The sequence below is a fragment of the Gallus gallus genome, chromosome 5 (assembly GCF_016699485.2).
Source record: "Gallus gallus isolate bGalGal1 chromosome 5, bGalGal1.mat.broiler.GRCg7b, whole genome shotgun sequence".
Taxonomy (NCBI): domain Eukaryota; kingdom Metazoa; phylum Chordata; class Aves; order Galliformes; family Phasianidae; genus Gallus; species Gallus gallus.
Genome location: NC_052536.1, coordinates 45,526,632 through 45,552,822, shown reverse-complemented (window position 1 = coordinate 45,552,822; position 26,191 = coordinate 45,526,632). Strand labels below are relative to the sequence as shown.

General features: G+C 39.7%; 1 protein-coding gene across 19 annotated transcripts in view; it reads left to right on the top strand.

The window, feature by feature from the left end:
* SYNE3 (spectrin repeat containing nuclear envelope family member) overlaps nt 1-26,191 on the top strand; it is an 85,293-nt gene that overhangs the window by 26,313 nt on the left and 32,789 nt on the right. For 18 of the 19 annotated variants that reach the window (XM_046942045.1, XM_040702139.2, XM_046942057.1 and 15 more), the window contains 16 exons: nt 3,836-3,993; nt 6,800-6,972; nt 7,427-7,736; nt 12,219-12,380; nt 13,294-13,638; nt 14,815-14,951; nt 16,885-17,032; nt 17,790-17,972; nt 18,229-18,372; nt 18,867-19,001; nt 20,057-20,218; nt 20,915-21,078; nt 21,398-21,515; nt 21,694-21,849; nt 22,393-22,542; nt 23,529-23,567. In XM_046942045.1, the coding sequence (XP_046798001.1) occupies nt 3,836-3,993; nt 6,800-6,972; nt 7,427-7,736; nt 12,219-12,380; nt 13,294-13,638; nt 14,815-14,951; nt 16,885-17,032; nt 17,790-17,972; nt 18,229-18,372; nt 18,867-19,001; nt 20,057-20,218; nt 20,915-21,078; nt 21,398-21,515; nt 21,694-21,849; nt 22,393-22,542; nt 23,529-23,567 (2,684 nt within the window). Of the gene's footprint in view, nt 1-3,835; nt 3,994-6,799; nt 6,973-7,426; nt 7,737-12,218; nt 12,381-13,293; nt 13,639-14,814; nt 14,952-16,884; nt 17,033-17,789; nt 17,973-18,228; nt 18,373-18,866; nt 19,002-20,056; nt 20,219-20,793; nt 21,079-21,397; nt 21,516-21,693; nt 21,850-22,392; nt 22,543-23,528; nt 23,568-26,191 lie in introns of those variants that run through there. The other variant, XM_040702141.2, reaches the window with a different exon arrangement.

Genomic DNA, 26,191 nt, shown 5'->3' with positions numbered 1-26,191 from the left:
TTGCATGAGGGACTGAGCTGATCTGAATCATGCTGTTGCCTTGGGATCCCTGGGCTGAGGCATCATGCCTTCTACAGTGCTAACCCAGGTGCTTCCAGCAGTGTTCTGGGGCCATGGGGGTTGAATCAGAGTTAATGGAAAGCCCAGTGCTGTGGGAGATGTTCAGCTCAAGAGTCCTGGAGCTGACCTGTGCCTTGTACTTTCTTGTTCGTGAAATGTAAGCATACTTTCTATAACATCTGTGTGTGCTGCAGGAGCTGTCCTGGGCCAGTTATGCTCAGCACCTTGAATTATGCTTCCTTCTTATCTGTGCTAAGTGACTGCATTATTTCACTTGGAGAAATAACATCGGGTTATGCTGAGTGTCCCATTATCTATGCCAGAATTTCTTATGGTGGGTTATTACCCTCATTTAGTAGCATACGTATAGAGATGCTAAATGCTTCATGCAGTATAAATATGCCTTCCACAGTATGAATTAATACATGATTCAAGTGGCATTAAAATGAAATGTTGTTTCAAATAGCTACAAGCTATTTGAAAATGTGTGATAAAAATAATTTGGTACAAACTGCTCAGAGGATTGCACCTGTGATTAAGGGGAAGCCTTCCCTGGTGCAGTGGGTCCTAGTGCCCGTGCCCTGGGATGGGAGCACTATGGTGCAGGTGGCCCCAGTGGCCTGCTGCTGCTGCAGGTTGGTCCGTGGGTGCTGCTTCTGCACCATTCAACAGCTCTGGCCTGCTTCAGGGGCTGTCATATCTGCTTTGTATTTTCAGTACTGATTAGAGCCCTGAGTTTCATCTCCAGTATTGTTTAGTCATTTAATCCCAATGATGCAGCAGGAATGGGGTAAATACTCTTGATTTGTAACACTTATCCAGTCATCATTTATCCTAGCCTTAGGATTGCTTGCAAAAAAAAACCAAAAAAAAACCTGTATTACAGCTACTGCTGAATTTCAAGTAGTTTGACAGCTATTCTTCTTTCCAAGCAGGCAGAAAGTCAGAAAAACCCCAACCTGTGCCTTTAAGGCTTGTTGAGGTCTTCTGAAATAGAAGACCTGAGGACTCCATGCTAAGAGCTTCGCTGGGATTTGACTGCCCAGTGCTGGGAAAGAGGGAGGACACAGCCCCGCCAGGCAGAGTCAGCTGGCACCTATTGCAGCTGCCTGGGACTGGATCAGAGTTCATGTTACATTTAATCATCTTTATGATGCTAGATTGCATTAATTACTTAGTAAAAATCAGTAAATGATGTTATGCAGGCAGTTGGAATAACAAAGTATTTCTCTTCCTTTGCGAACTGGTGATCTTAACATTGAAATAACATTTTCCATGCTTCTTGTTGGCTGCGTGCAGGGAATGCCTGTGTGTGGGATGGCGGACCCTGCCTCTAATTTTAAGACAAAAAATCCTCACTCTCAGAGGACAGAAGCATGAGTGTGAGTAGGGTTTCTCTATGAAAGATGGCAGTAGGTTTTCCAGTGTTTCTTAGCCCTATTTGACTGCCCTGTGCTTTTTGTAAGAAGTGAGACTGGAATAACACAGTGATCTCTATGATGTAGTTCATGACTAGAGTCCTGAAGCCAATTTTAAATATGATACGGATGTTACCAAGAATAGAAACCTCTCCTAGGAAATGAATGTCACTCCTCATCTGAGTCTATCCAGCAAATGTACCGTGAGTTTTCATTTCACGAGAGCATAACTGGAATTGGCTTACACTCATACATTCAGATACCATTTGCCCAGAAATATACGTATGCAATGTGCAAGGAGTTAGGGGACAGTGCCTGTATGGCTACCAGTAATGTTAATGTGAGATGGAGCTCATCAGTGAGCTGCAGAGCTGTGTGCTCTCCTCTGTGAGTTAGATTATTGTGGCCAGGAAATGGCAGTTCTGCACCAGTTACTGGAGGACACAGCTACCTGGCAAGTCTCTGAAAATAACATTACTCCATGAACTGGCTTCATCCTTAGGATTCTTCTAATGCAAGTCAACGGTTTTAGCTTTAATTGTATATCCTATCGTATGTCTGGTACGACATACCACACTCCATACCACACCTCCCTTACTAAATCCAGTACATCCCGTTCTATTCTTTAATTTCTTCAAGGTGAAGTCACTCTTCTTCAAAATCGCCCTCTAGTTCTGAGAGTTACAGCTTTGAGTTTTACCTCATCTGCCATCTCCCACTCCCCTCCATGCAAACTTCGCTCCCTTTGGCTGCACAATGAGTGTGGACCCATCCTTGGGGGCAGGATAGTTGCTGATCTGTAGATACACTTCTCTCTCTGGAACGGGGTTGTTGAGCATCAAGCTTGCTGAAGGCTGAGGGGCAACAATTTAGACTGTTTTTGTTGTAAGACTTCAGTGTTGTGTACACAAATGTCTTGTTTCTCCTGGTCTGACACGGAACAAAATGCACCAGGAGCTAGAGGGAGGAACATCTGATATGGCATGAATCCTTGTGCATCACTGTCAAGAGCATTGGCAGGATGGTGAGCTTTCTGCCATGGGGCAGGCGCAGGATGTCTCTCCATTCTATAAAGATGAAGCTGCTGAGACTTACAATGGTTACAAAACCCCCTTAGTCCAGCTTCACCAAAAGCCGTGCTCTGCCTCATGCACTGAGCTGCTTTACCCACATGAACTGTCCCATGGAAATGGAGGGAGCTACTATGACATGGAATTCTGTGCAACAAACTCAGGCTTAATAATTAGTCGTCATGCTTTGTGCTGAGAAAATATTTCCATGAAACAAAGAATGTTTGAATTTACAGGAAACATTAGCTGGTTGGCTGGCAGTAGCTGTAGGATGTGATCCAAAACCATTTAATGTTGGTGGCTGTCTTTCTGTTCACTTCAGTAGAGCTGATGTTCAGGGGCTTCATTATGATTAATCCTTATTAGTCAAGTTCAGCAGGGCAGTGCCTAATGGCTGACAAAGGATGCCTCTCTCCTACTGCAGGGTCACTGTGTACCATCTGGGCAGCAGAGAGCCTGCAGCCTGACTAGAGAAGACACAAAAACACGATAACAGAGTGAGCCACCATCACATCCACTCACTATGTGGGAAGGAGATGAGAGAGGGAGGGGAAAATGAAAAGCTTGATGTAGTACACAAGAGCCTGGCATGGAATAAAAGAAATATCAAAAGAAGAGATGTATAAGCACTGATATTCCCATGTGATGTCTTCTAGTGCTTTGTCTGGGCAGCTGCTGGCCAGTTTCCATTGCATCAATTTCTCTCAGACTCACTGCACGTGCCTTCAGACCTCTCCATGTTCTCAGCAGAACAAGTTAACTGAGGGCCTAAGCAATCTGATGCTGATCTCACCAGCTTTAAAGGGCTTACAGAACTCTAAGTTAAGCATATGCCAATTGTTGTGCAAGTCTTGTGTCACATTCTGTACGTGAGCTTGGAAGGGCACAAGGAGTGTTTTGTCCTGACCAGGCTTTGGGCAGAGACAGAATATGTTTGTGATTTATGTATCCAATCTGGAATACACCACAAGCACCAGATTAATCTCATCTGAAAATTATTATTAATCTCATTTGAATTAAGTCTGTTTATTGTGCTAGAGCCTCCCACTGCTCCCTACCTTCTTTTTATTTCCTGGTAGATTTTCATTTGGAAAAGCTGCAGTGCAGGTGTCTTCTCTGCACTCTGCTGAATGCTATATGGGTGAAGTTTTTTGTATTATCGTTAAGAAGAAAAGCCACAACATCATTATCTTTCCTCCCCCATGCATACTCATTCAGATTTCCTTGAATGCATTCCTATTTAAGTTTTAACCTAAAAGCTTACTTTTCTTCTTCTTATCCTTTCAGTTTCTTTGAATGCAATGACTCAGCAGCTACAGGATGAATTTGACAGCAGTGTCGAGAATGCAGAAGCTTGGATGAAGGCCATCCAAGAGAGACTGAGCATCAATGACAACACCAAGGGACCTCGATCTGCCCTAGAAGCCAGGCTGAGAGAGACAGAGGTAAGGGAAGAGTGACATGGTAGTTCAGAAGTGGCTGTCACCGCCAACAGTTGCACTTATTGCTGTGAGCTCTGGAGTTTTCTGTTAGGATGCTACTAGTTACACGTGGCTGCTGGAATATTGATCCTGTGTGGATGGGCTTGCCTCATCCTTATTTCTAAGTTTACTATCTGCAAAATTGTTACATCCAAAAAGAGAACAATTTGACTACTGGCTTCCAAGGTATTCTCACTGATTTGGAAAATGAGCAGCAGGTTTGGCAGGTTAAAGTGTTTACGTGCTCCTATGAGCATGCTCAAACCTGAAAAGGAGACTGAGTAGCAACTTGTAGTTACCAGATACTGATTTGCCAAAATCCAGTATATTACATGAGAGAAATGGATTTCAGTGCTCTGTCTCCTTGAGGACTCCGGCACTGGTAAAGAAAGATTGCAAGTGTCCTAGTAATGGCTGGTCTACAGTAATCCACTTGTCTTTTCCCATAAGAAATGTGATAAGAAGATTTACAGCTCCCCTTTCTAATCCATCTAATTAAAAGGTGAATGTTTTCATTTTTTGTTGTTCTGACTTAATCTCTTGTATAATTCTCTCACAGAGATCCCATTGCAGATCGTGCTTGCTGTCTTACTGTGATGTTGCGTTTGTTAACTTTGGTTTCATTAGATGTTATCTTGCTCTTATAATCTCAGAAAATGATACACTCCTTTGTCTCCAACCTATGCCATTCATGATTAGAGGGAGTGGTGATATTCTGTGATGAACACTGAAACTACTTTTATACTTGTATTACCATCAATTCTAACTACTCTGTTCTTTAAATCAATCAGATGAATATTTTCCATTGTAATTTACCCAACAGTTTGTAGTTTTGTGTCTACTGAAGTTTGGACTGCGTCTCCTGAAAAAGTTTAACAGCTCTGAGAAAATATTGCAGGCTTACATGGAAAAAAAGGTGCTTTACATGATGGTGCAGCAATGTTTTATTTTTTTTTCCCTAGCTGTGACTTGCCTCTGGCCTAATATAAAGGCTGTTCATGGAGTGATGGATGATGACTAGACTTGAATGTCAATCATAAGAACCTAAAGTATTTCCTCATGGACTATGAATTTATTTCTGCCACTAAATAATTTTCATCTTTTCCTTTTGTCTGGGAAACTGATATATGCAGTCTCCAGAAACAGGCAGAAAGTCCAAGAACTTGAATAAGGAGAGTGGTAGTTTGGCAAAGGGAGTGCAGCCACAGCAGAGATACAAGTTTTAGAGATCTGTGGTGATTCCATGTAGCTGAACTGAATTATGTTGAATTCTGTGGGCTTAGGAGGAGACCTGTAACACACACAAAATCATGATAGAAAAGATCTTCATTTCAGACTTTAGAAATTCATCATTCTAAAGAAAAGCAAGTGTCTGTTCTCTCTTTCTGTTTGTACCCTACCGACCTCCTGTTCCCTCATCCTGCCTTCTTTGTCAGAATGGCTTCCCCTCCCCTCATGGTGCGCTCACCACCTCACCTACTGGCTGTTTTTAAATCCAGTCATAATTTTCAGTTTCTTTTTTCTGCATCTGGTCTGCAGGTTGGTTTTTTTTTTTTTTTTTTTTCATGCTTCCTTCCTGTGGTTTATTTTCTGTTAATTTATTGATGAAAATGTCAGCCAATGATAGCAATCATTTAAACAAATCTGAAGAAGTAGAATGCCAGTACAACCACTGCTCTCTCTGGCTGTTGTTTGCTTTCACTTTAAATTCTGGGAAAAATGTCAGGCTTTGAACAGAGCTTTACTCTAGTATTTTCCTGCTGAGGAATAACTGTAGCTTTTATTTTCTCTCTCTACTCTTTGTCCTGCTTTCTTGGATTCTTTTTATCATACTTTTCCTAGGATAGTTGGTCCAAACATATCTTTGCATGTAGCATGCAGATGTACTGTGCACATGCCAAAAAATAGTCTTTTCCCAGAAAGTGAGTCTGGAAATCCAGAAGCCTGTGATTTGGTGCCACCTTTGCAATAAGTGACTTGACTTTTCCAATTTTATTTTATTTTCTTGACACATATCCCGTGGGCCTAATATTTCTGTAAGTAGTTGCTAGTTTTAAACCTCCCCATGTTTTCATTATAGAAGACTTTTCCTGCAACTGGAGAGGCTGCAGCAAGCCGGGAATTTGTGGAAGAACAGTGAGAAAAACCAATCTGATTAGATCAGAAGTTTGGATAAAGTGATGCTGAAAGCTACAACCAAATCTGGACATAGTTATTCTGTAATATTGTACAGAAATTGTGCTAATTTTCTGCCTTTGGGTAACTAAAGAAACTTTGCTTCAGATAATGTAGCTTAACTGAGGTTCTTGGCTTTCTGATTAGTTCAAGATACACGTTTTCTCTAATTCATAACTTACCAATTTAGGATCAGAGTAAAATGTGGTAGTAGACAAAATTCCACTAATTAGTTTCTCTTGGCTTGTTTTCTGCAGCAATTTTTATTTGTAATAGGAGATCTTTTAAATATGCTTCATGACTTTGAAATTGAGATGTGGAGATGGCCTTTTTTTTTTAGCTAAGAAAATGTTTTTCAACTGCAATATGGTTTTCAGTTCAATTCAGTCCTGTGGATGATTAAAAATAAGGTTTAATGGTTAAAATGTTTAATGATAAAGAACAAAGTCTAGATGGTTAAAGGGAAGTTCTTATTTTCCACTCAGGTGAAGCTTTGCAGCAGGGACTTAAGGATTCCTGAAAGAAAGATTAAATTTCATCAGTTATGCTTGCTTCTTTTTCAAGTTTTCATTCTCATTTAATCTTTTTTTCACAGAAAATACGTGATCTGGAACCAGAAGGCATGTTGAAAATGGACTTGATTCTCACAAAGGCAGATGCTGCTCTTCACTGTGTCAGTGAGGATGAGAAACACAAAGTACTGTCTAAGCTGAGACACATTAAAGCCTTGTGGGAAGAGACAGCCATTTATATTACTCACTGTCACAGGTAAGAAAGCACAACACTGCTCTTTTTTGTTGAAGTATTTGTCTCATTTAATGATTTCAGAAAGTGTTTCCTGCCTGGCTATATGGGAGATCTTAGGGAAGTGAAGTAGGTCTGGGAAAGATGGTGGGACATCATCTCCTTCTCCTTTCATAGCCAGCCCACCTCATGTAATCATAGAGTCTTTAAGGTTGGAAAAGACCACTGAGATCATCTAGTCCAACCAAGTCCATCTCATGGACTTGAATGATGAGTTTTGCTAGACAAAGGTACCTTTTACAGAATATTTCCTCCCCAGAGCAGGGAGGACCTGAAAAGTGAAATGTGACCTTCTATAATCTGTGCAGCTTAAAAATGCTGAGCTTTGTCCTTTTCCTTGAATGCCTTTTGACCTTGTCAATCTGCACTGATCCCATCATGATTTCACCTAACTTATCTCTCTTGCTCTCCCCAACAGCCGTATTGAGTGGGTCTGGCTGCACTGGAGTGAGTACCTGAAAGCTCAAGATGAGTTTTACATATGGATTCACAACATGAGGGTGACCTTGGAGCCTGACATTGAGTTGCAGCTTGGGTTAAAGGAGAAGCAGTGGCAGCTGAGCCATGCTCAGGTTCTGCTGAACGATGTCTTAAATCAGTCAGTCCTGCTGGAAACGCTGCTAGAGGAAGCTGCTTCCTTGTTCAACAGGATAGGTGACCCCAGCGTTGATGAGGATGCTCAGAAGAAAATGAAGGTGGAATATGAAAGCATCAGGAAAGAAGCTCAGGTAAAAATGGAAGGTGTTTAGATTTCATTAGCACACAGTATTGTTTACTCTCTGTTTCTTGAGTGATAGAGGTTTCCTGGTAGGACTGCAAACAGAAACTGAGCTGAGGAACCTCTGTTCTTTCAGCCAGGAGACTGTTTGCAAGTCTTTGTGTCTCAAGCTGTTAATTGGGATGCTCTCATACTGTAGTGTATAGTATGTTGTAAAGTGACTGCAAGCTGCTTGATGTGATCTAGTGTGAATCATCTTTTGGTGCATCAGTGATCTCTGTGTAGTCAGGTGCAAAGTATCTATTCACATGGCCAAGCTTGCACAGTAGTTGGAGGCTGTCACACTGGTTCAGATCCAGAGCTGCAGAACAGGAAAACACTGAGATAAGTCAGGTGCAGCCCAACACTGAACTCAGCTGGCTGGTTCCAGAATCAAAGGGATTTCCACTGGACACAGATACTAACTCATGCTTGCTGCTAATCTTCCAGTCTAGCCAGCTGTTAGATAGGCTCATATAAGACATTCTAGTTTATCTTTCAGTGCCAGTGATTTCCTTTGACCCTCCCTGCTCCTAGGTAAAGAAACTCAGGTTAAAAAAAAGATTGAACCTTGTGGCATGGCTAAGGGGCAGGGATTTGCATATGGGGAGAAGAATTCAGTTTCTTAGTAGCCTGTATCAATAGAAATACTCAAAGTATTCAAGAAGTGTACTCACATATTTGAGATATAGATACACACAGCATATAGAGCTTCTTAAAATCTAATCTGTGTCTCATAGTGACTTCCAAGAATTCTGTATGCTGGAATTACCTGATACAAGTATAAACAATTTTCATTACACTGGCTCTGCTCTCTATCTCTGTCATAACGTTGCCTTATATTTGTTCCTGTGTTACATCTTAGCCTGGAGCTGAAACAACATCTGCTATCCCTCCCTAAGCACTGTTGTAACAATAGCTAACTTCAGGTCACACTGAGAGCACCTTTGGGATGCTCATGCCACTACTATGCTTGCTCTGCACTATTTTTTAGTAATAAGAAAATTAAAACTGCTCATTAACTCTGCTTCAAAAACCAGAGAGAATTAAGAAACTACATGCTGCAGAAACTGCAGAATCGTAGCAGATAGGCTGTAGAGCCACCAACAGACCAGCAACTCAACCTTGATTGTTTATTCCTAAAGGTTCTCTTCATGATTAAGCAGCTGGTTTTATAAATAAGAATATTCCTTGGAATTTAAGTGTTCTCTATCTAGATTGCAATTTCAAATTCTCATTCAATCCCTTCTAACCAACATTTATCTTTGGTTTTGAAGCAGGAGAGAGTCATTAGACATTTTAATAAGGCAGTTCTTTCAAACAAGTAATTTAAATAGTTGGGGTCTGAATGTCGCCTCTCTGAGACTGGTTTTATGCGGTGTAATTTCTCTGACTGAGTTGGATACATGCTGGTGTAAATGAGATCAGGAAGTGTCTCATAGTACTTAAGTAAAATATGTCTTTGTCTCCAGCCAACTGAGGTGCCAGAAAAAGCTTTCCTTTGGCACTGGCTACAAATACCACATTTCACAGAAAGATGAGGTGAGAGAATCCAGCTAAGAAATCTCTCTTTCAGGAGGTATGGAATAAAGAAGGGGGATTGAGAAGCCTTGGCTTTTGCAGCTGAGGTAAATGCGAAACTCATTAGGTAATGCAAAGGTTACAGGCACCATAGGACTCATATTGGAAGGCACAATAGTAGTTTAAAAAAAAAACAAAAAACAAAACCCTTCCATGTCTTCCAATGGCAGAGAGGAATGAATGAAAGAGATGCAGGAGTTGCAGGAGGTTTGCTTTGGCCCCATGTGTGATAAGAGGCTAGACGAAATGTGAATTGCAGATGCCAGCTGAATGCCTGAGCTGCCTGCTGGGGTGCATTCCTGGTGTTTGTAGATTACATTTGTGTTGAAGAGCATTGTTAGAGGCTGTGCAGTTGTCCATCTCTGTCAGAAGGGCACACTCTTGGATGCAGATTCTGAAATGTTTTTATTGGTTGCTTTTTTTTTGACATTGCTTCTGTAGTATGAGAAAACTTCTTTTTCCCCTTCCTTTTAGTACTAACATGCACCCTTATCATTTCCAAATTTTAAAATCAATTTCTATTAATTACAGTAACAGGGGTATTTTTAGATGTGGTGGTATTTCACAAATGCTTTCCCTTATCTGATAGCAAATAGCAGAGGCAAAATAGCAAAATGCAGATGTAGATGGTTGTGTGTTAAAGCATAAAATATGACTGGTGATGGTAAGAAAAGTTATGGTATATTGTGTGTTGATATTTAATCAAATTTATCAAGTATGCCTGAGCACACTGATTATAATCTGAGTTGTCTCTGTTAACTCAAGCCTAGATATTCATAAAGCCAACCCTCTTGTGCCAGGACTGAAAACACCAGGAGAGGCTACAGGAACTTTCTGTACTCTGAGATGCCACAGAGGGATTTAAAGCAGGAACTTCCTTCATGTGCTTTAAATTGCCTTCCAGATGAGGCTGGTTTTCCTCTGCTGACTCTAAGTGAACCTTAGGGGAGAGTATTTCCTATGCCTCTTTCTACCTCTATGAGTACCTAGGGCTGGGCAGATCCTACACATTTCTTCCCTTGCAGCCCATACTGAACCAATTCTTTTTCTTCTAGGGCCACAACCTTGCTGAATCTATCATCTCCTCACATTAACCAAGTGCATGTGGAGATGGAGTTTAACAATGTTCTGTTCCCCAAACAGCTGCCCTAGTAGAAACAAGCAATACCATTTTTCCCAACATTAAGAAGATTTCCCTGCCTAACCTCTTGGTGGGGGCACTCAGGTTCTTGATGGCCTTATGCTTGACATCTATTGCAATCTGCCTACATACATGTAATCTCTCCCCTGACATGATGGGTCAGGCAGGACAATTCAAGCTGCATGATCCTTTGTTTTGACTCAATAGACTATGCAAGGGTGGGTCATTTCTACTTCCTTTTTAATGCTCTATATATTATCATAAAACCTTTGTGTTTAATAATAACTCTGCTTTGTTATTCTTGTTTGCTCCCTTTGGAGCTTCTATCAGTGCAATAAATTAGCCAAATTCCTGGAATCAGTAAACTTGTACTGATTGTTTTATTTCAGTGCTTGGACCATTTATACCACTATAAAGGTTGCATTCCTCTAATCCCTAACTTGAGGTTGAAGTGCAAATTATTTTTAATCTCTGCAGATTTGAGAATCAAGGCAAGGGTGCGTAGCAAATGAGTGAAGTGGTTTTTGTTGGATAAATCTTGGTTGGCCACAGAGGGCTCCAATCATACCTCTACTTTTGGTTTGCACAAGTGAGCAGAGAGAACATCAATGTGGAAAAGAGACTGGCATGGTGCCGCTGGAGGATGGTGGCTTCGTCTTGCACCACAGGCATATCCTGTCCAAAGGTGAAGGACAAAGTCCCACCTGCAGCACAAGGGAGATCCTGGGCTCACTCACACAAAACAAACTCAACTTGTATTAGTTACAGCACAGCCTTTCAAGGGTGCTGCATGCACTAAGAGCATTCCACAAGGGGCAGGCTTTTTTCCTGAGGTAACCGTAGTGTAACTCAATTGCTTTCCATGACAAGTGGTGAAGGGCAAGAAAAAAATCAGCCTGATTTGTAGGAAATGGTATTTGGTTGGATATTATATTAGAGAAACAACAGAACAGAATTCCTCATGATTCACATCCTTCAGCAAGGACCAAACTTTAGATGACAAATAAGGGTAGACTGAGCAGATATAATTCCATCTCAAGTGGTTCCAGACTGGATCCGCAGGGAGCAATTCACTGAGTGCAGACCCACATAAGTTCAGGGATTATTGTTTTCTGGATGCACAGAGAAAATCAAGTATGGATCACATAGAATTAAATTTGCTCCCAAGTTCTGAACTAGCGCCAGAGCATGCTTTGTGGTCGGCAAACTGAAAAACTCTTCAGTTATGTTATTTCTAGGGATACCTTGAAGACAACAGTTATTTTCTTTACCACCTGTTTAAATAATAAACATGGAAAAAATGTGTGCCTATGACACAGTTTCTCTATTTTTCATTGTTATAGCTAGGAAAAGTAAGTCTGTTGTGTGCTCATCTTTATTTTTAACCCACACAAGGATCATTTCTGTTCATCCCCTGAAGTCCACACCAGAAATGGACTTCTGTCTCTTATCCTTTTCTAATGAGAGATTGAGAAATTTTGGAGAGGAGAGGCTAGAAATTTGCCTGATAGGACCCTGTAATTTCTCTCTCTGGGAACTAAACTACCCATTGAGACCCTACAGCACAACAGGGACAAGCACTTATACAATCTTTTTACTGCTTCTTGTGGAAGCCAAGTGCTGTTGGGGCTCAAGGAAAGGGTTTCTTGTTTGTACATTCTGAGTTATAGTATAAAGGAGAAAGAGCCAGATAAGCACTGTCCTCACTGCTTCTGATCTCTCCTGTTACAGAACAGAGTGAAACTGCTTGAAAAGATAACTGAAGAGCACAAGCAGTACAGCGCTAACGTCAACCAGTTCCAATCGTGGCTGAATGGTGTGACAGAAAGATTAAACTGCTGCATTGGAGAAGCAACCAAGTCTTCAGCAGAGGACAGTCTAAAGGCACTGAAGGTCCTTAAATGATATAATTTTGGCAAGGAAGCAGGATTCTGTGTTTTCCATGCCTGTATGTGTTCTCTCAAACCACACAAGGGTGTGCTTGAGAAAAGAATTATGCAAACAAAATAAGGTGATGGTTATTGTAATGTGGGTTATGGATGAAGAGACATCACAAGTCTGAAAGTCTTTAGCATACAAAGCTCTCTTAGTTTTACCAGGGGTTGAAGGATAGTCTACTTTGGGTTTTGGTTTTGATTGATTTCTGTGCTTTTTTTCCTTTTTAAAGCCTGATCTTCCACCATTATGTGATTCTTTAAGCATCTCACCCTTTTAAACTTTCTAAAGGAATGACATTTGGTAAATATGATCCAAATAGAGCCTGCAGGCTCACAAGTATTGAACGCTTAGAATGGGTGATTAAAATACCAGTTTTAAATCACAGAATCATAGAATCACCAAGGTTGGAAAAGACTTCTAAGATCATCCAGTCCAACTGCCAACCTATCACAATATTTCCCACTAAACCATGTCTCTCAGTACAACATATAAACATCTAAACTGTTTGAGAACAGTTTATAATATTTTGGTACCATGCCTTTAACTGTTCAGCTTTCAATCTCATAGATCTGTTTATTGGTACTTTTCACTGCCTGGAGCTCCTGTTTTCTTCACCAGGGACCTCAGGTGATAAGCATTTCTGAAAATCAAGCCATTATTTTCAGAATCATAGCAGTTAGTACTATATAGAAGGCTGTCAAATGACTCTGGCTTCTGGTCATTTGAAAAAAAGCATATCAAACTTGAAGTAAGAAGTGAAAAAGGAAATATGTACAACTAGGAGAGGTGGTCTTATTTTCTGTCTGCTTTCACCTTTTCCCCAGTTTCCCATTCCCACAACTAATATTTATGTAACTTCTTTCTGCAGGAAATTGCCAAAAACATTAAGAATGGTGCAAAGAAATTGAAACACCTTGAAAATCAATGCGCAGATGTGATTCAGAATACCTCCCCACTGGGAGCTGAGAGATTGAAGGATGAACTCGATGACCTGAGAAAAGCTTTGGAGAAGTTGAAACTGCTGAGCAGAGAGGAGGAGCAGAGATTGCTCAAGATTCAACAGTCAGAAAGTGCCTACAAGTCCCAAGCCAGACAACTAGAAGCAGATATCCAGGAATTCAGAAAAGATCTACAGAAACTAGAAAATGATTTGGACCCTGGGGAAGGGGAAAAGACTGAAGATGAGCTTGTAGCTCAGTGGAGAAAATGCAATGTAAGTTGTTGCCCTTCATATGCCTAAAAAAAAAAAAAAGAAAAAAAAAAAGAAAGAAAGAAAGAAAAAAAAAAGACTTAAGTGTAGTCATAGATTGAACACACACAGCCACATCCAGCAGATGTGTGGCCCATTGTTTAAAGGTGAAGAGGAAAGAGTAGTCATGTATATGAAACTGAAATGTAAATAGCAACAATGAAGTCAACTATTCTAACCTTATCTTGTTCTGCACAATAAGGAGGTGGCTAGAGGATGATTTGGAATTTGTATTGGGTTCAGAGGAACCATATTCAGAAAGAGAACAGTACAGAGAAAACAACATAATTTTCTGCGCTTATAATGAAGCAGGAAAAACAGTATCTTAGTGTATGTACAAACGTATATTCATCTACATACAATTGCATTCATAGAAAGACACATACTTTGCGAGTATTTTGTAAGACCGTATCTACATTATAGCCTTCCTCTGCTACCATCAAACACATCTTTGTACTTACAGAAGAATTCCTAAGTTTGTAGTAATCCACTATTTATAGTAAAATCAATATGCTGGAAAGTTTTTCACACATAAAGTAGGTAAGAGTCCTTACCACTCATTTCCTCCTGAGTGTTGTTTTTGCATTTATTATCACTGTTCAAAGTACTTTTCATTGCTATTTGTATGTCTGGAACTCAGCAAGTCTAGCTGGGAAAATTATATCAAAAAAAAAAAAAATCCATAAAATACAGACTGATTCAATTGTGTTACATCAGGGTGGTTTTTTCTTGTTTTGTTACCTTACATCAGAATTAATGTTCTGTACATAGGTGTTTCAGAAGATTTGTTCCTGCACACAAAAGTAGTTAATACTGTTCCAGACACAAATCTCATTCTACACTGCAATCGCTGAACTGAAACTGGGACTAGCTGTGATTCACTCAGTTCAAACTGTAAACCCTGCAGATCAGATGCAGAGGGTAGGCAGTGTGGGAAGGGCAGAGAGCACCTGCATGAAAAGAACAGTTCCTGAGAATATATTCTACTTTATCAAAATCCATAGTTAGCCAGGAAAAAAGGCATCAGAAAGGGGACTTGAAGTTAACAGTGAGAATGTCTTGAGATGGCTTTACCATACCATTTCATGTGCCAGACGCTACATATGGTGTGACCTGTTTGGTTTTTTTTTTATGATTAAGGCAACAAGAGCAGTTCTGGCTGCAGAAGAGTCAAAGGTTGAGAGGCTGAAGGCTCAGCTAAAGGAACTGCTGCGGTTTTCCCAAGATGTGCAGCCACATGCTGACAGCGTCATCTCTGTAATACGGGACTATCAAAGGTAGTGGGAAGTCTATGAGGCAGGCTGGGGTGGGGTGGAAATATCTTAGGCTTTGAAGGGATTGACAGACACCTAAGAAGAAAGCAATAGGCCATCTGATTCTAGGTGACAGGTAGAAAGAAGTGTTTTTTCTTTTATGACATCCACCTCCACAATTCAGTAAACCTGCAATGTTAGCTGTTTGCTTGGATTTGTAGGCTGCTGGCCATTTTCAAGCAGTAATCATGCATCATTATTGTTGTGCATGGTTTCAAGAAAATTAGATTGTTGGCAGCTAATTTGATTTTCTTAGCCTTGTATAATAATAATTTATGTGCTTTTTTTTTTTTTGCTTTTCATGGCAGCAACTAGAAAATCAGGGCAGGAGCTGTAGTAGTAAATGGTTCGGAAGAATTATGCCCCTTCCTTATTGAGTCTGCTGTGATGACTCATCAGCCTTAGCAATTACTTGGCAGAGCTTATTCCCCTCTCCTGACTGCATGCATGCATGATTCCTGTTTTCAACTTGCCTTAGTTTGGAAACTCTGAGAGTTTAGCCTCTCCCTAGACTTCAGTGTTTCCGTTTCCAGGCTGTCTGGAATCAGGAAGTAAAGGAGCTGGCAGCAAAATTTGCAAATTAGAAGAAAGGATCATTTTTTAGAGGAAAAAGAAAGGTCAGTTCTTTTTATTATATCCAAGCTTACTTTTCTCTATCCAGTGCGCAGTATGCTGCCTAGCTGGGAGGGTTATGGGTCGTTATGGAAAAGTTTAAAAACTAGCAAGAAGACAGTGTTGAAAGAGAATCAGAGAAAGCAGGAGAACTTGCCTCTGAGTAGAAAATGGCAGCTGCTCTTTCGCCAGCTTCTCCCCAGAATTTCTTCACAAAGTCTGGCAGTGTCACGCTGAGAGCCTGGCAGGGGCAGCAGAGCAAATGGCAAAGGACATGTGCTGTCAGTACTTTACATTTGTGGAGCTGCAAACTTGTCTTTGCTTAGCTATGTAACGTCCGAGGGACTCAGGTAAGATTATTCTTGCTGTTTTTATAGAAAGACGGAATTAATCATGTTTACTTTGGAAGCCTGTGGTATTGCTCTTGCCTGCTTATCCTGTGAATTTTCAAGAGGCTGCTCCCATACAAATACACAATTTGGGCTGCATTCTTCCATATCAAATAGGATTCAGCAAACTGGGAAATCAGGAAAGCTTAGAAAGACAGGAGGCAGCTGCTTGGGGTGTGTCCCTACTGGGCCTTGTTTCTCAGCTGTGTTTTGGATAAGCCTTTTAGTAGAGATGCCTGGATACTTAATGAATGTGTGCTGATCTATATCTATGTAGATATACGCTCACATAGTTATGTGCATAAATATATATATTGTTTTTCAGAATCATATGTATATATAAACGTATATAAATGCAAGAAATTCAGCAAATGTAATTTGGCAAAAATTTTAAAAATCTAGATCTGAAGAGAAAAAAAGTATATATTTTTCCTTTTTTTATAGGTAACAGTGTGTGATCATATATATGTATTTTTTTGTATGTAAAATACTACGGACAACCGTGGTTAAATTCCAGATACCCTTTGCTTGTTTTTCCCAAAACTCAATAAGACTGCTCTGATAATACTACTTGTAAATCATGCTGGTGACAGCAGCCAAGAAAAATGACATAAGAGGGGAAATGGCTGCCTGTTAAAAACAGAGTAGTTCCTGATACGCAGTTGCACAAGAGAAAAATGTGTCTTAGGGCGCCTAAGCAAAGTTTTGTCAGACATCTCTGACTGACAGAACAGCTGTGAGTATGCAAGACCAGGCTCTGACAGTAAAAGACTGAGGCTTTTGTGTTGAATGTGGTTTACACACGAGTATTGTGTTAATTCATGGCCTGATGAATAGGATATTTGGAGTTGGATTTCCTTGCAATTCTTTTCTCAGCTGCCACTTTATCTTTGCAGTGTTAAAGGAAAGACATCTAAAATGAGTGCTGATACAGAAACTCAACTGAGCAGACTTTTCCAAAATCCCCTGCAAAGTTTTGAACGATGGAAGCTAACTGTCCAGATGCTTCTGGAGACTCCAGAGCCAGCGTTGGATCAGATTGAGGTAGCAAACCTGTTACTAAGCTCAGAAACTGGTACTTGGTTCACGTTTGCCCAATCTCCACCAGCAACTGACTGCGTACAGTTGCCAAAAGCAACAGCTGGAAGGGCCTTTCCAGTATGATATGAAACTCCGTTGCATGGAGTTCAACTCTAGCTGTAGCAGAACGTCTTATTTTGTGCCCTTCCTTTGGTTAACTGGAGTTGTCAACTGAATAGTCTGAAGAGCCATATGTCTTTAATAATGGTGATAATGCTGTTTAGTGTTGGCTCAAATTCCCTTTGATTGAAATTCTGTGGATTCTGTTAATGATTTTGTAGAAATATAGTTGTGGGGTTGAAATACATGATTTCTGCATGTGTCCAGGAAGGCATTTGTTACTTTGTCACCCCTTTAATCGCCAGAATAAATGTGTCTGTGAACAGGGATGGAGTTTGTCTTTGGGATGAGCATTCAAGCTGTCCTTTCTGTTGGTTGTTTAGGCCTCTGCACAGACAACTCTTTCCATAGTACAGCTTTCCTCTATTTCTGTTCACAAAATGGATGCAGCCCTGATGCTTCTAACATTGTCAGGAAGACTTTTCCTTTAACTGGGCACTGTCCAGGTACCTTTTGTTACCCCTTGTCAGCCCAGCATGCTGTTCTTACCTGAGTTTGTCATACTGCTCTGGTTGTGTGACTTGTGTGAGAATAATACAGTTATGTGATTATTATTATTACTTGGCTATGATTTTACAGGAAGAATATTTTTTTTCTTTAGGCTGCTCTAGCTGAAAGTTCACAGTTCAAAGAAAAGCTGATGACGTTACAGCTGAAGAAAGATCTGCTAAACAATATCCTTGGAGAGGAAAAAGCAAAATCCTTCCTGGAAGAAGTAGCTGAAGCTTCAAAGGAGAGAGAAATTTTGCACAAAAGTCTACTGCAAAGCAAAAGCAAACTCCAGGTATGCTTCAAAGCCCACATACAGTCTTAACCTGTAACAAAGATGACAGTTAATCTTTTTCTAAGCCAATTTCATAGAATCAAATTTAGCATTAATCAGTTGTGCTCAATCTGTTTTCCTAGACTGATCAAATACACATATGAATTTATGGCCTCTTGGGTGGTGTGGCTTAGTATTTGCTCTGAGTACCGGATGGACTAAAGATAAGGCCAAAGAAGTATATGTTGAATGTTTTTTTTCTTCTTTCCCTACCTAGAATTTGATATTGCAGCATAAGGACTTTGATGCTGCTTTTGCACCTTTGCAGAAGAAATTATTTGCCATCAAAGCCAAATTAGACCTGGAGAATGAACCACAGCCTAACCTCTTGGGTAAAAAGACACAACTCCAGAGACTCCAGGTACATTACAATAATGCTTGGCCATGATACTGCACTGCTTCAGCAAAGTGTTTGATATGCATTAGTGCCTGCTTAAGGTATGCAGTGGACCTAGATAGCTGGGGAAAAGGGAGAGAAGAGCAAAACAGGGAGACAGGATGTGACTCTTTCTTATGGCCATGGTGAGTTAGGGTGATTCAGGTATGCTATGCCATTTCACTGTTGCTGCAAAGATGTCAGTATTTACCTGGTTGTATTGTGTCTCCTCTAGCAGCTTCTCAGCAACTTGTTTTCTTTGTTATCAACTAGTGACATGTAAGAACCCCACCATTGCTTTCAGAACCGTTCACTTCTAGACACTGAGCAATTAATATTCTTATTGACAGTGACTGTTCTTTTTTTTTTTTATTAATACCCTCACACTCTCAACTGGAAACACCTTTAGCAAAAGTCTTGTAACGGGCCTTGCCATGTCTAGCACACTACCCACATGCATTCTGTTTTTTTCACTGCAGATGATCCAAGATGACTTGGCAGAGCTTGCAATTCAAATGGAAGAGGTAGAGAAGCTTGTTCAGTCAAATGCAACGCATAGACATGAAATGAACCAACTTACGTCTGACATTCAGGCCCTGAAGAGATCACTGGAGGTAACATAAGAGTTCTTAGTTACCCAAGGAGTTACCAGTTACCACTATTCAAAAGTAGAGTAAAATAATTATTTGAGCGTATGAGATTATACGCTATGAATGACATATATTTTCATTTCAGGTGAAGAAGGTGTACTGAATTAGGGGGTTGGGCTCCATGATCCCTAGAGGTCCCTACCAACTCCTACAATTCTGTGATTCTTATGTCTTTAGTAGCTCTTCCAGGATACTCTGATTATCTGTAGTATTATATCCCTTTGAGATGGGTGTCCCTCTACACAGGTTGTTGGGTGCTTTTTTCTTTTTTCTTTTTTAGCTGTATGAATTATTTATGGAGTAGACCTGTTATTTCTGAGAAAAAAAAACCCATAGTTACGTGATTACATGGTACCTTAGACTTGTTCACAGATTCCTGACCTGTGCAATAGTACCAAACCAACTGTTTGTTCTTGTATATCTTTGTGATTCTAGTTAACGAGAGAAAAATGTTGAAATTTTATATGTATTAATTTTGACCTGAGACTTTCTGTAGCTTGTAAGCATAGCTATAAAATGACCTTCCAAAACAGTCTCAAAGGAAGAGCTTATAAAATGGCCTTAGTTATGCAGATCACCATGAAATTACGTGCAATAAAATGTTGCTTTAATAGAATCTGTGGAATTCTAGTTTCAATCTCAATAATCTCATTCATCATGGAACTGGAATTTTGCAAAAAAATAAAATTGTCACAGTGACTTCTGATTCAGAGAGTATAAGATGTCGTTAGTATTTACTGAGGTGTGGAAAAAATCATATCCTTTTTTTGTTTCAGCTGAAACAGAAGGTAACTATTCTCATGCTTAATGCCCCCCCATGTGGTTGAATTCAGGCCTGCACGAGTCTGTAGGTGCCTTCTATGCCATGGATGCAAAAAGATAAAAATGTAGCTGCTAATGAGATACAAAAAGCTTTATTTTCTACCCATGAGATTCTGTGTCAGTAGTCACAGTGTAAGATTCAGTAATTAAAGTGCTTCTTGTCTGTGTTTGGTTGCTGACGTTTTTATCATTTGTAGACGATGATACAGCAGACTGAAGAACATGTTCAGAAGCACTGGGTGTTTAATGACAAACTCTCTGACCTCCAGCAGTGGATCACTGCAACCACTGAGAAGATTGGCTCCTACCAGAGTGCTGATGTGAAGCAGGGCAATGAGAGCAGGGTGGCAGACCTTGAGGTGAGAATGACATCTTAATGCAATATGTTAATTATTCACTTTGCAACATTTAGACCTCAAGAGAAGGGGTTTTATAGCAAGTGGCTCCAGACTGAGGAGAATGATAAGGGTTTGTTCCTCCTGAGACAACTTTCGCTTGCTGCTGCCTTCCTGCTTTGCCCCATGCTGTGGTATAAGGAGCTAGGTAAAAGACAACAGTGAGAAAAGAGTAAAGAACTGTTGAAATAGGAAAGTGTTATCATAGGACAAGTTTTAAAATTATATAACTATCTTTATTCATGTATACATACAAGCACATTGAACATTACCCTGTTAGCTAACCTTATGCTGTATTTGAAGTAAGCTCTTCCACAGCTTCTGGCTTTTTCCTATGCAGCAGTATTTTGCAGTCTAGATTCACTCTGGTAGATTATTTCAGCTGGCAGCTTTTGCTTTCATATGGGAAACCAAGGTATCTCTTAGGAATGCCACAGAAGAAATACAGTGACAGCTTTGGCCCTTTAAGTTTTGCCATCAACTCTTTGATATATGTTGGCTCTTTGCAAGAATCCACAGCATATTTTTTTTCCCGCTAGGTATTTTCTAGCTAGTGCCAACAGAAGCAGCATAGCCTGGACTGAACATGGCCTTCAGTCTGACATAGCCTCTGCTTTACCCAGGATACCTAGAAGTAACTGTAAGGACTGTACGTTTCAGAGATGGCTAGCTGAGTTTCCAGATAAGGAGATCCAGCTGCACCTTGTGGAAGCTCATGGCCAGCTGGTCATGGAGAATTCTTCCCCAGAGGAGACTGCCCATGTTCAGGCAGAGCTGGATCAGCTGAAGGAGTCTTGGAAATCACTGAAAGAAATGGCAACTGGGTAAGTGTTCGTGTATGTCTTTTTTTCGATGCTCACTCTAACCAGTAATGGAAAAAAAAGAAAAGAAAAGAAAAGAAAAAAAGCTTCAATGAAAATATTAGAAATATTAGAACTAGAGAATCTGGTGCTTCTTTGAAGCACTCCTGTCTTGAATTTATTATTAAAAAAAAAAAAAAAAGTTATTGGAATTAATAATAATAGTAATAAGTTGCAATAGTGCTATTTCATTAGAGGTGTCCCCCATAGTCTTGGTCAAAATGTGGGTGTCTCATCATCAGGTGTCTCACTGTACTGATGTCTATGATTTCATGTTTTACAGTCTTCTCAAAAGGTGGCAGTTAAACAGACCGATGGCTGATAAGAAGAAAATAACATTTGTGGATAGCAGACACGTGTCTGGACCAATCTTCCATTGTTTAGATCTCAACCATAAGCAGGTGAGAGAGGAACTTTGAATCTGCCTTTATTATCAGCTTCACAAGAACAATTTTATTGGCTTCATTTGATACTATGAGTCATATGCTTGAAGGTAAAGATCTCACAGTCTGGCCTTCAGAAGAAATATCTGACTTAACAGTAACGGCTTGTATTCATTGCTGTTGTCCTGTAATCTAGGAGAAGACAGCAGATGGGCAAAGGGCAAGCAGCCACAGTAAGCTCCTGCATGACTTTGAAGAGTGGTTACAAGGAGAAAACACCAAACTCTCCAAAATTCTTGCTGTGAATTTGTCTTCCACAGAGGAAATCAAGACACGCCACAAAGAACTGGAGGTTAGTTTTCCAGAGATGAATGTAGAGACAAAGATTGCAATTAGTGCAGATTCTTTCAGAATTAAAAAAACAAGAGCAAAAAAAACCTTATATTCTCTGTGTTAGGAGACTCCTGAGCTAAAGAGGAACTAGTAAGCTCAGGAAATTAGGACAAGTATTTCATTCCTACCAAGAATGATCTGCCGGAGCCGGAGTGGTAGAAGTGAAAGGAGAAGCATGGCCTGTAGGTGCTGGACTGGACAATTCCAGCATACTATATCAAATATATTTGTTAAGGTGATTAAAATATCTACTTGCTATTTGGAATCACTGTTTTGGTTTCATTTGAATGCCATAACAATGGATGCTGTAAGAAATGAAGCTAACAAAAATATCCAAAGCTACAGGGATTCTACAGATGAGTGGACCATTTCAGGCCAAAAGAGCAACTAACCCTGAATACCCAATAGTTTTATTTAGTACAACTGTTTGTTTAAATGGTAGCTTTTAAAAAATGAAACCCTCCTGAATTCCGAGTTGCTAGTGACCTTGCTTTGGTTGCAGGAGCTGCAGGCTCGTGTGCCTGATGGTCAGCGTCGCTTTGAGGACCTTCTTCATTTTCATCCTGTCATTGGAAATTCTGAAGATCTGGAAGACCTGCGTTACCGTTGGATGCTTTACAAATCTAAACTGAAGGAATCCATGAGTTCTCCAGTAGGTGACAGCACTCAATTCGCAGTTGCTGATCTCTGCCATTGCTGTTTTAGGTTGCTGCAAATTGCTAGTCTTAATTCAGCAATACATTTGTGCTTAATTGAAACCTTTCTTGGTAAACAAAATTAAAGGCAGAGCAAATGCAACTATATATTTATGGATATAAGCACAAACCTTCTTGTATTAAAATAGAAGTTATGCACTATTTTTTCCCTTCATAAACAATGTTCAGAGTATTTCTCTGCAGAGTATTTTAATGTGTGAACCAAATGAGTAAAGACTTTATCTCATGATATACTAAGGATGGCAGAATTCACCTCCATATACAAAATATTTCAGGCCATGCTATAGATATTTCTGTGTTCTTAGCATAAACTTATGTAATTATTAATTAAAATCTTTCAAATACTTATGTTATCTGTTCAAGATACCTTAACTGTAGGACTAGACCTACAGGACTAGAGCTAGGACTATTTATGCATTCGGCACTTTCTATGTAGAATTAAAGAATCAGAAGTTGAGCACCTACAGTTTGAAGTCCTAGAAAATTTTCTGCTTCAGGAAACCTTCAAAACCAAAACTTACTTAAAAAACAAAGCTTACTTAAAACACAAATTCTTCAAAGGGCTCAGAAGGTAAACATGACCTCTGATAATAAAGAGCGTATTTTTAAGTTTTGTTTGCCATTGATTGTAATGTTTTATCAAAACCTTGTGTAAGCATAAATGTAGTCAATAGGTGTCAGTAAAATCAAGGCTATTGCTAAAATTCGTCATCTGATTCAAATAGCTGAGAGCCTGAAAACATTTTAAATTTCTGTCTGATGTGTGTTAAAAAGCTCATTAAAAATATATCACCTGCTAGTTCACTCTATCCAGATGACCATGAATTTAAAGAAACATCCCCTATGAGGTGAATACTCATTTATAGGTTCCACTGGGATCTTAAATTCATGCTTTTTTCACCTTTTTTTTTTTCTTTAACAGATTACTAGATCTTCAGAAAAACCAGACAGATTCAGAAAGGTATGAAATTTTCCTGTCATTAAGCTAAAAAATATTTTATCCAACATTTCACAGATAATTATTTTGAATTAGACTTTTTCAAGATTCTTGAGGTCGTTCTATCATTAAGAGCCTCTCTTTTCTCCTTTATTATTTTTAAAAGTTTTTGCTCTTGAGCTGTACTTGCTATATCCCAAGAGAATGAATATCCATATGCTATGCTATGTGAACTTAATTCATTTTTCTAAGGAGACTAAGGAAGGGTTAAAATCTCTCTCAGAAGGATTTAGAGACCAAGTGCCTAAAATAACCTTGAAAATATGCCTTCTGATTCCTTTAGAAACTTCTGGAAAATTACTTTGGATCATTCAGCCCATTCTCTTACTAATGCAGAAAAACAGAGAAAGTAGAGATTTACCTAATGTTATTAGACTAAATCCTTGCTATAAGCAGCAGAATTTCTCCTGTGAAGGAGTTTCTTATGGAAGCAATGGCATAAGAAACAGAAGCAGTAGCCCAAAAGATAAGGGCAAGCTTAAAGAAAACAAATTACTGCCAGCTTATTTAATCCAAGAAGCTTTAATGATGCCCTTTTCATAAAGACAGCGAGTGTTTCAGTTGAGCTGAACGCTGTTGAACATCCTTTTCTTCGTGTCAGGACTTGCTTTGTTTACAGACAATTAGCTTCAGCTTTCACTGTTATTTCCCTTTCCTCCCATTTTCACAAGGAAAGAAGTAAGGCTCTATTTGCTTAACAGAACATAAATTGGATAAACAACATTTTCCATGAACATGATTTTTTTTTTTTGGTTCATACTGAGGCTTTTATCGGGATGTGAGCATAAGTTGACTGAGCACCACGTGAAATGGAAAACAGTGTTGATCCATTGTGGGTGCATTGCTGTTCAGGCTGAGAAGAGAAGCAAACCAACGATAGAATTAGAAGCTGTGGAGTTTTGAATTCAGATTCACTACTTGGTGTGGTTAGAAATGAAAGAAAGATTAGACAAAATATTTTTGTATGTTTTGAATATCATTTCAAAACCATGGTGAAAAAAACACTGAGTGGCTGATCTTGGGAGTTCATTCCTGCAGAAAGTACGGATGGTTGGGGCAGCATCACTGTACTTGCTACACCCAGTGGTTTGCATGCAGTGGGAGGTTTGTGGATCCCTGCCTGGGGATCAGGTTACCTGTAACTTCTCAGCTCCCCCGTGTTTCTGGGTCACACAGAATCTGCGGAGGTGGCAAATTTTTAGGCATTTTGGTCTGATCTCTGCTTCTGCAACGTGAGATCTCCAGTGGCTCTGCTTTCTCTCATGTTTGAGTCATAAATATATTGCAGCCACAGCAGATCAACCTGGAAAATGGGAGAACACAGCTGCAGGCAGTCACAATCCATTGCATCCAGTTCTTATTCCATTTATAGCCTGCATTTCCCAGTGTTGGTCAGAATAGAGCCTACTCCACATATATTAATATGCTTTATTCTGATCATTCATCCTTCACTGAGGACGTGCCTTTAGCCACTGGTACCATTAGGAATGTTATGGGGCTAATGATTCTGAAGTGAGCAGCTTCTTGTTGATTAACAAAACACAGTTGCAGGAAATTGCACTGGCTACAGTGAATTTTTAGCAGGTGCCAGTGATGAGACAATGTTGATGGATATTTCTGCAGGGCACCTAACACGTTCAAGGATGCACTTGAGCAAAAGCTCAGTAATAAGTATGACAGAAGTTACACTCAAAAACTGGTTCCCAGCTAACTATAAACACTCCATGAGTATTCTTAGCATAAATAGGAAGTCAGAATCTCATTATTTACAGTCTAAGTAGCACTGTTTGATTTATTTCTTCAAGTGCTTGGAGTAATTACACTCCCTTGCTATACAAGTGATTCTGGCTTTATTGTTTGTACAAACAAAATAATTAGCATTCATTACATCAGTGGTCAGCTAATTGCTTCTTTTGAGATTCTGCTAAGAATAATCTCCTATAACACAGGGACAGAAGGAGCATGTAATTTAATCTTATTTAGAAGCACAATTGATCTGGAGTCAATCGAATTAATGCAGCCATTCAGGAAGCTCTGTAGAGCAGGAGTTGCCACAGCTTGCCAGAAGAAAGCAGTTCCACTTTGTCCAAGCACAGAGGCAACAAGAATTCTTCAAGTCAGAAAGCTGTGTTACAGAATGCATAACATACCTGTGTTAGTGGTGCATTTATGCTGAAATGCGTGGCCCATTTATTTTCCTGAAATTCTGCTGTTATATCACACAGGGACTCTTCATTTGTCTCTTACCTGATTCTGCCACTTCTGTGTTTTGCTGATGCTCTCCCTCTAAAGCAGTGCTGTTGCAAGATGGAGAAGATACCTTGCTTCTCAGGACGTATTGTCCTTACCTGCTGTTAACATGTCAGCCATACTGACTAAAGGCATCCAGTTTACTAGCTTGCAGTAGCTCTTATGGATGAAGTAGTATAGCATTGCTTTTAAATACAAAATATGTTTGGATGCGTTATATTTCTTATGAGTGTATTTAAAACTAGTGATCTGTTTTTATTTGTTCATATTTCCCTTCATGATTTGTTTGACACAAATCATTATTTAAGTATTCAACTACTTGTATTGAACCACTGCTC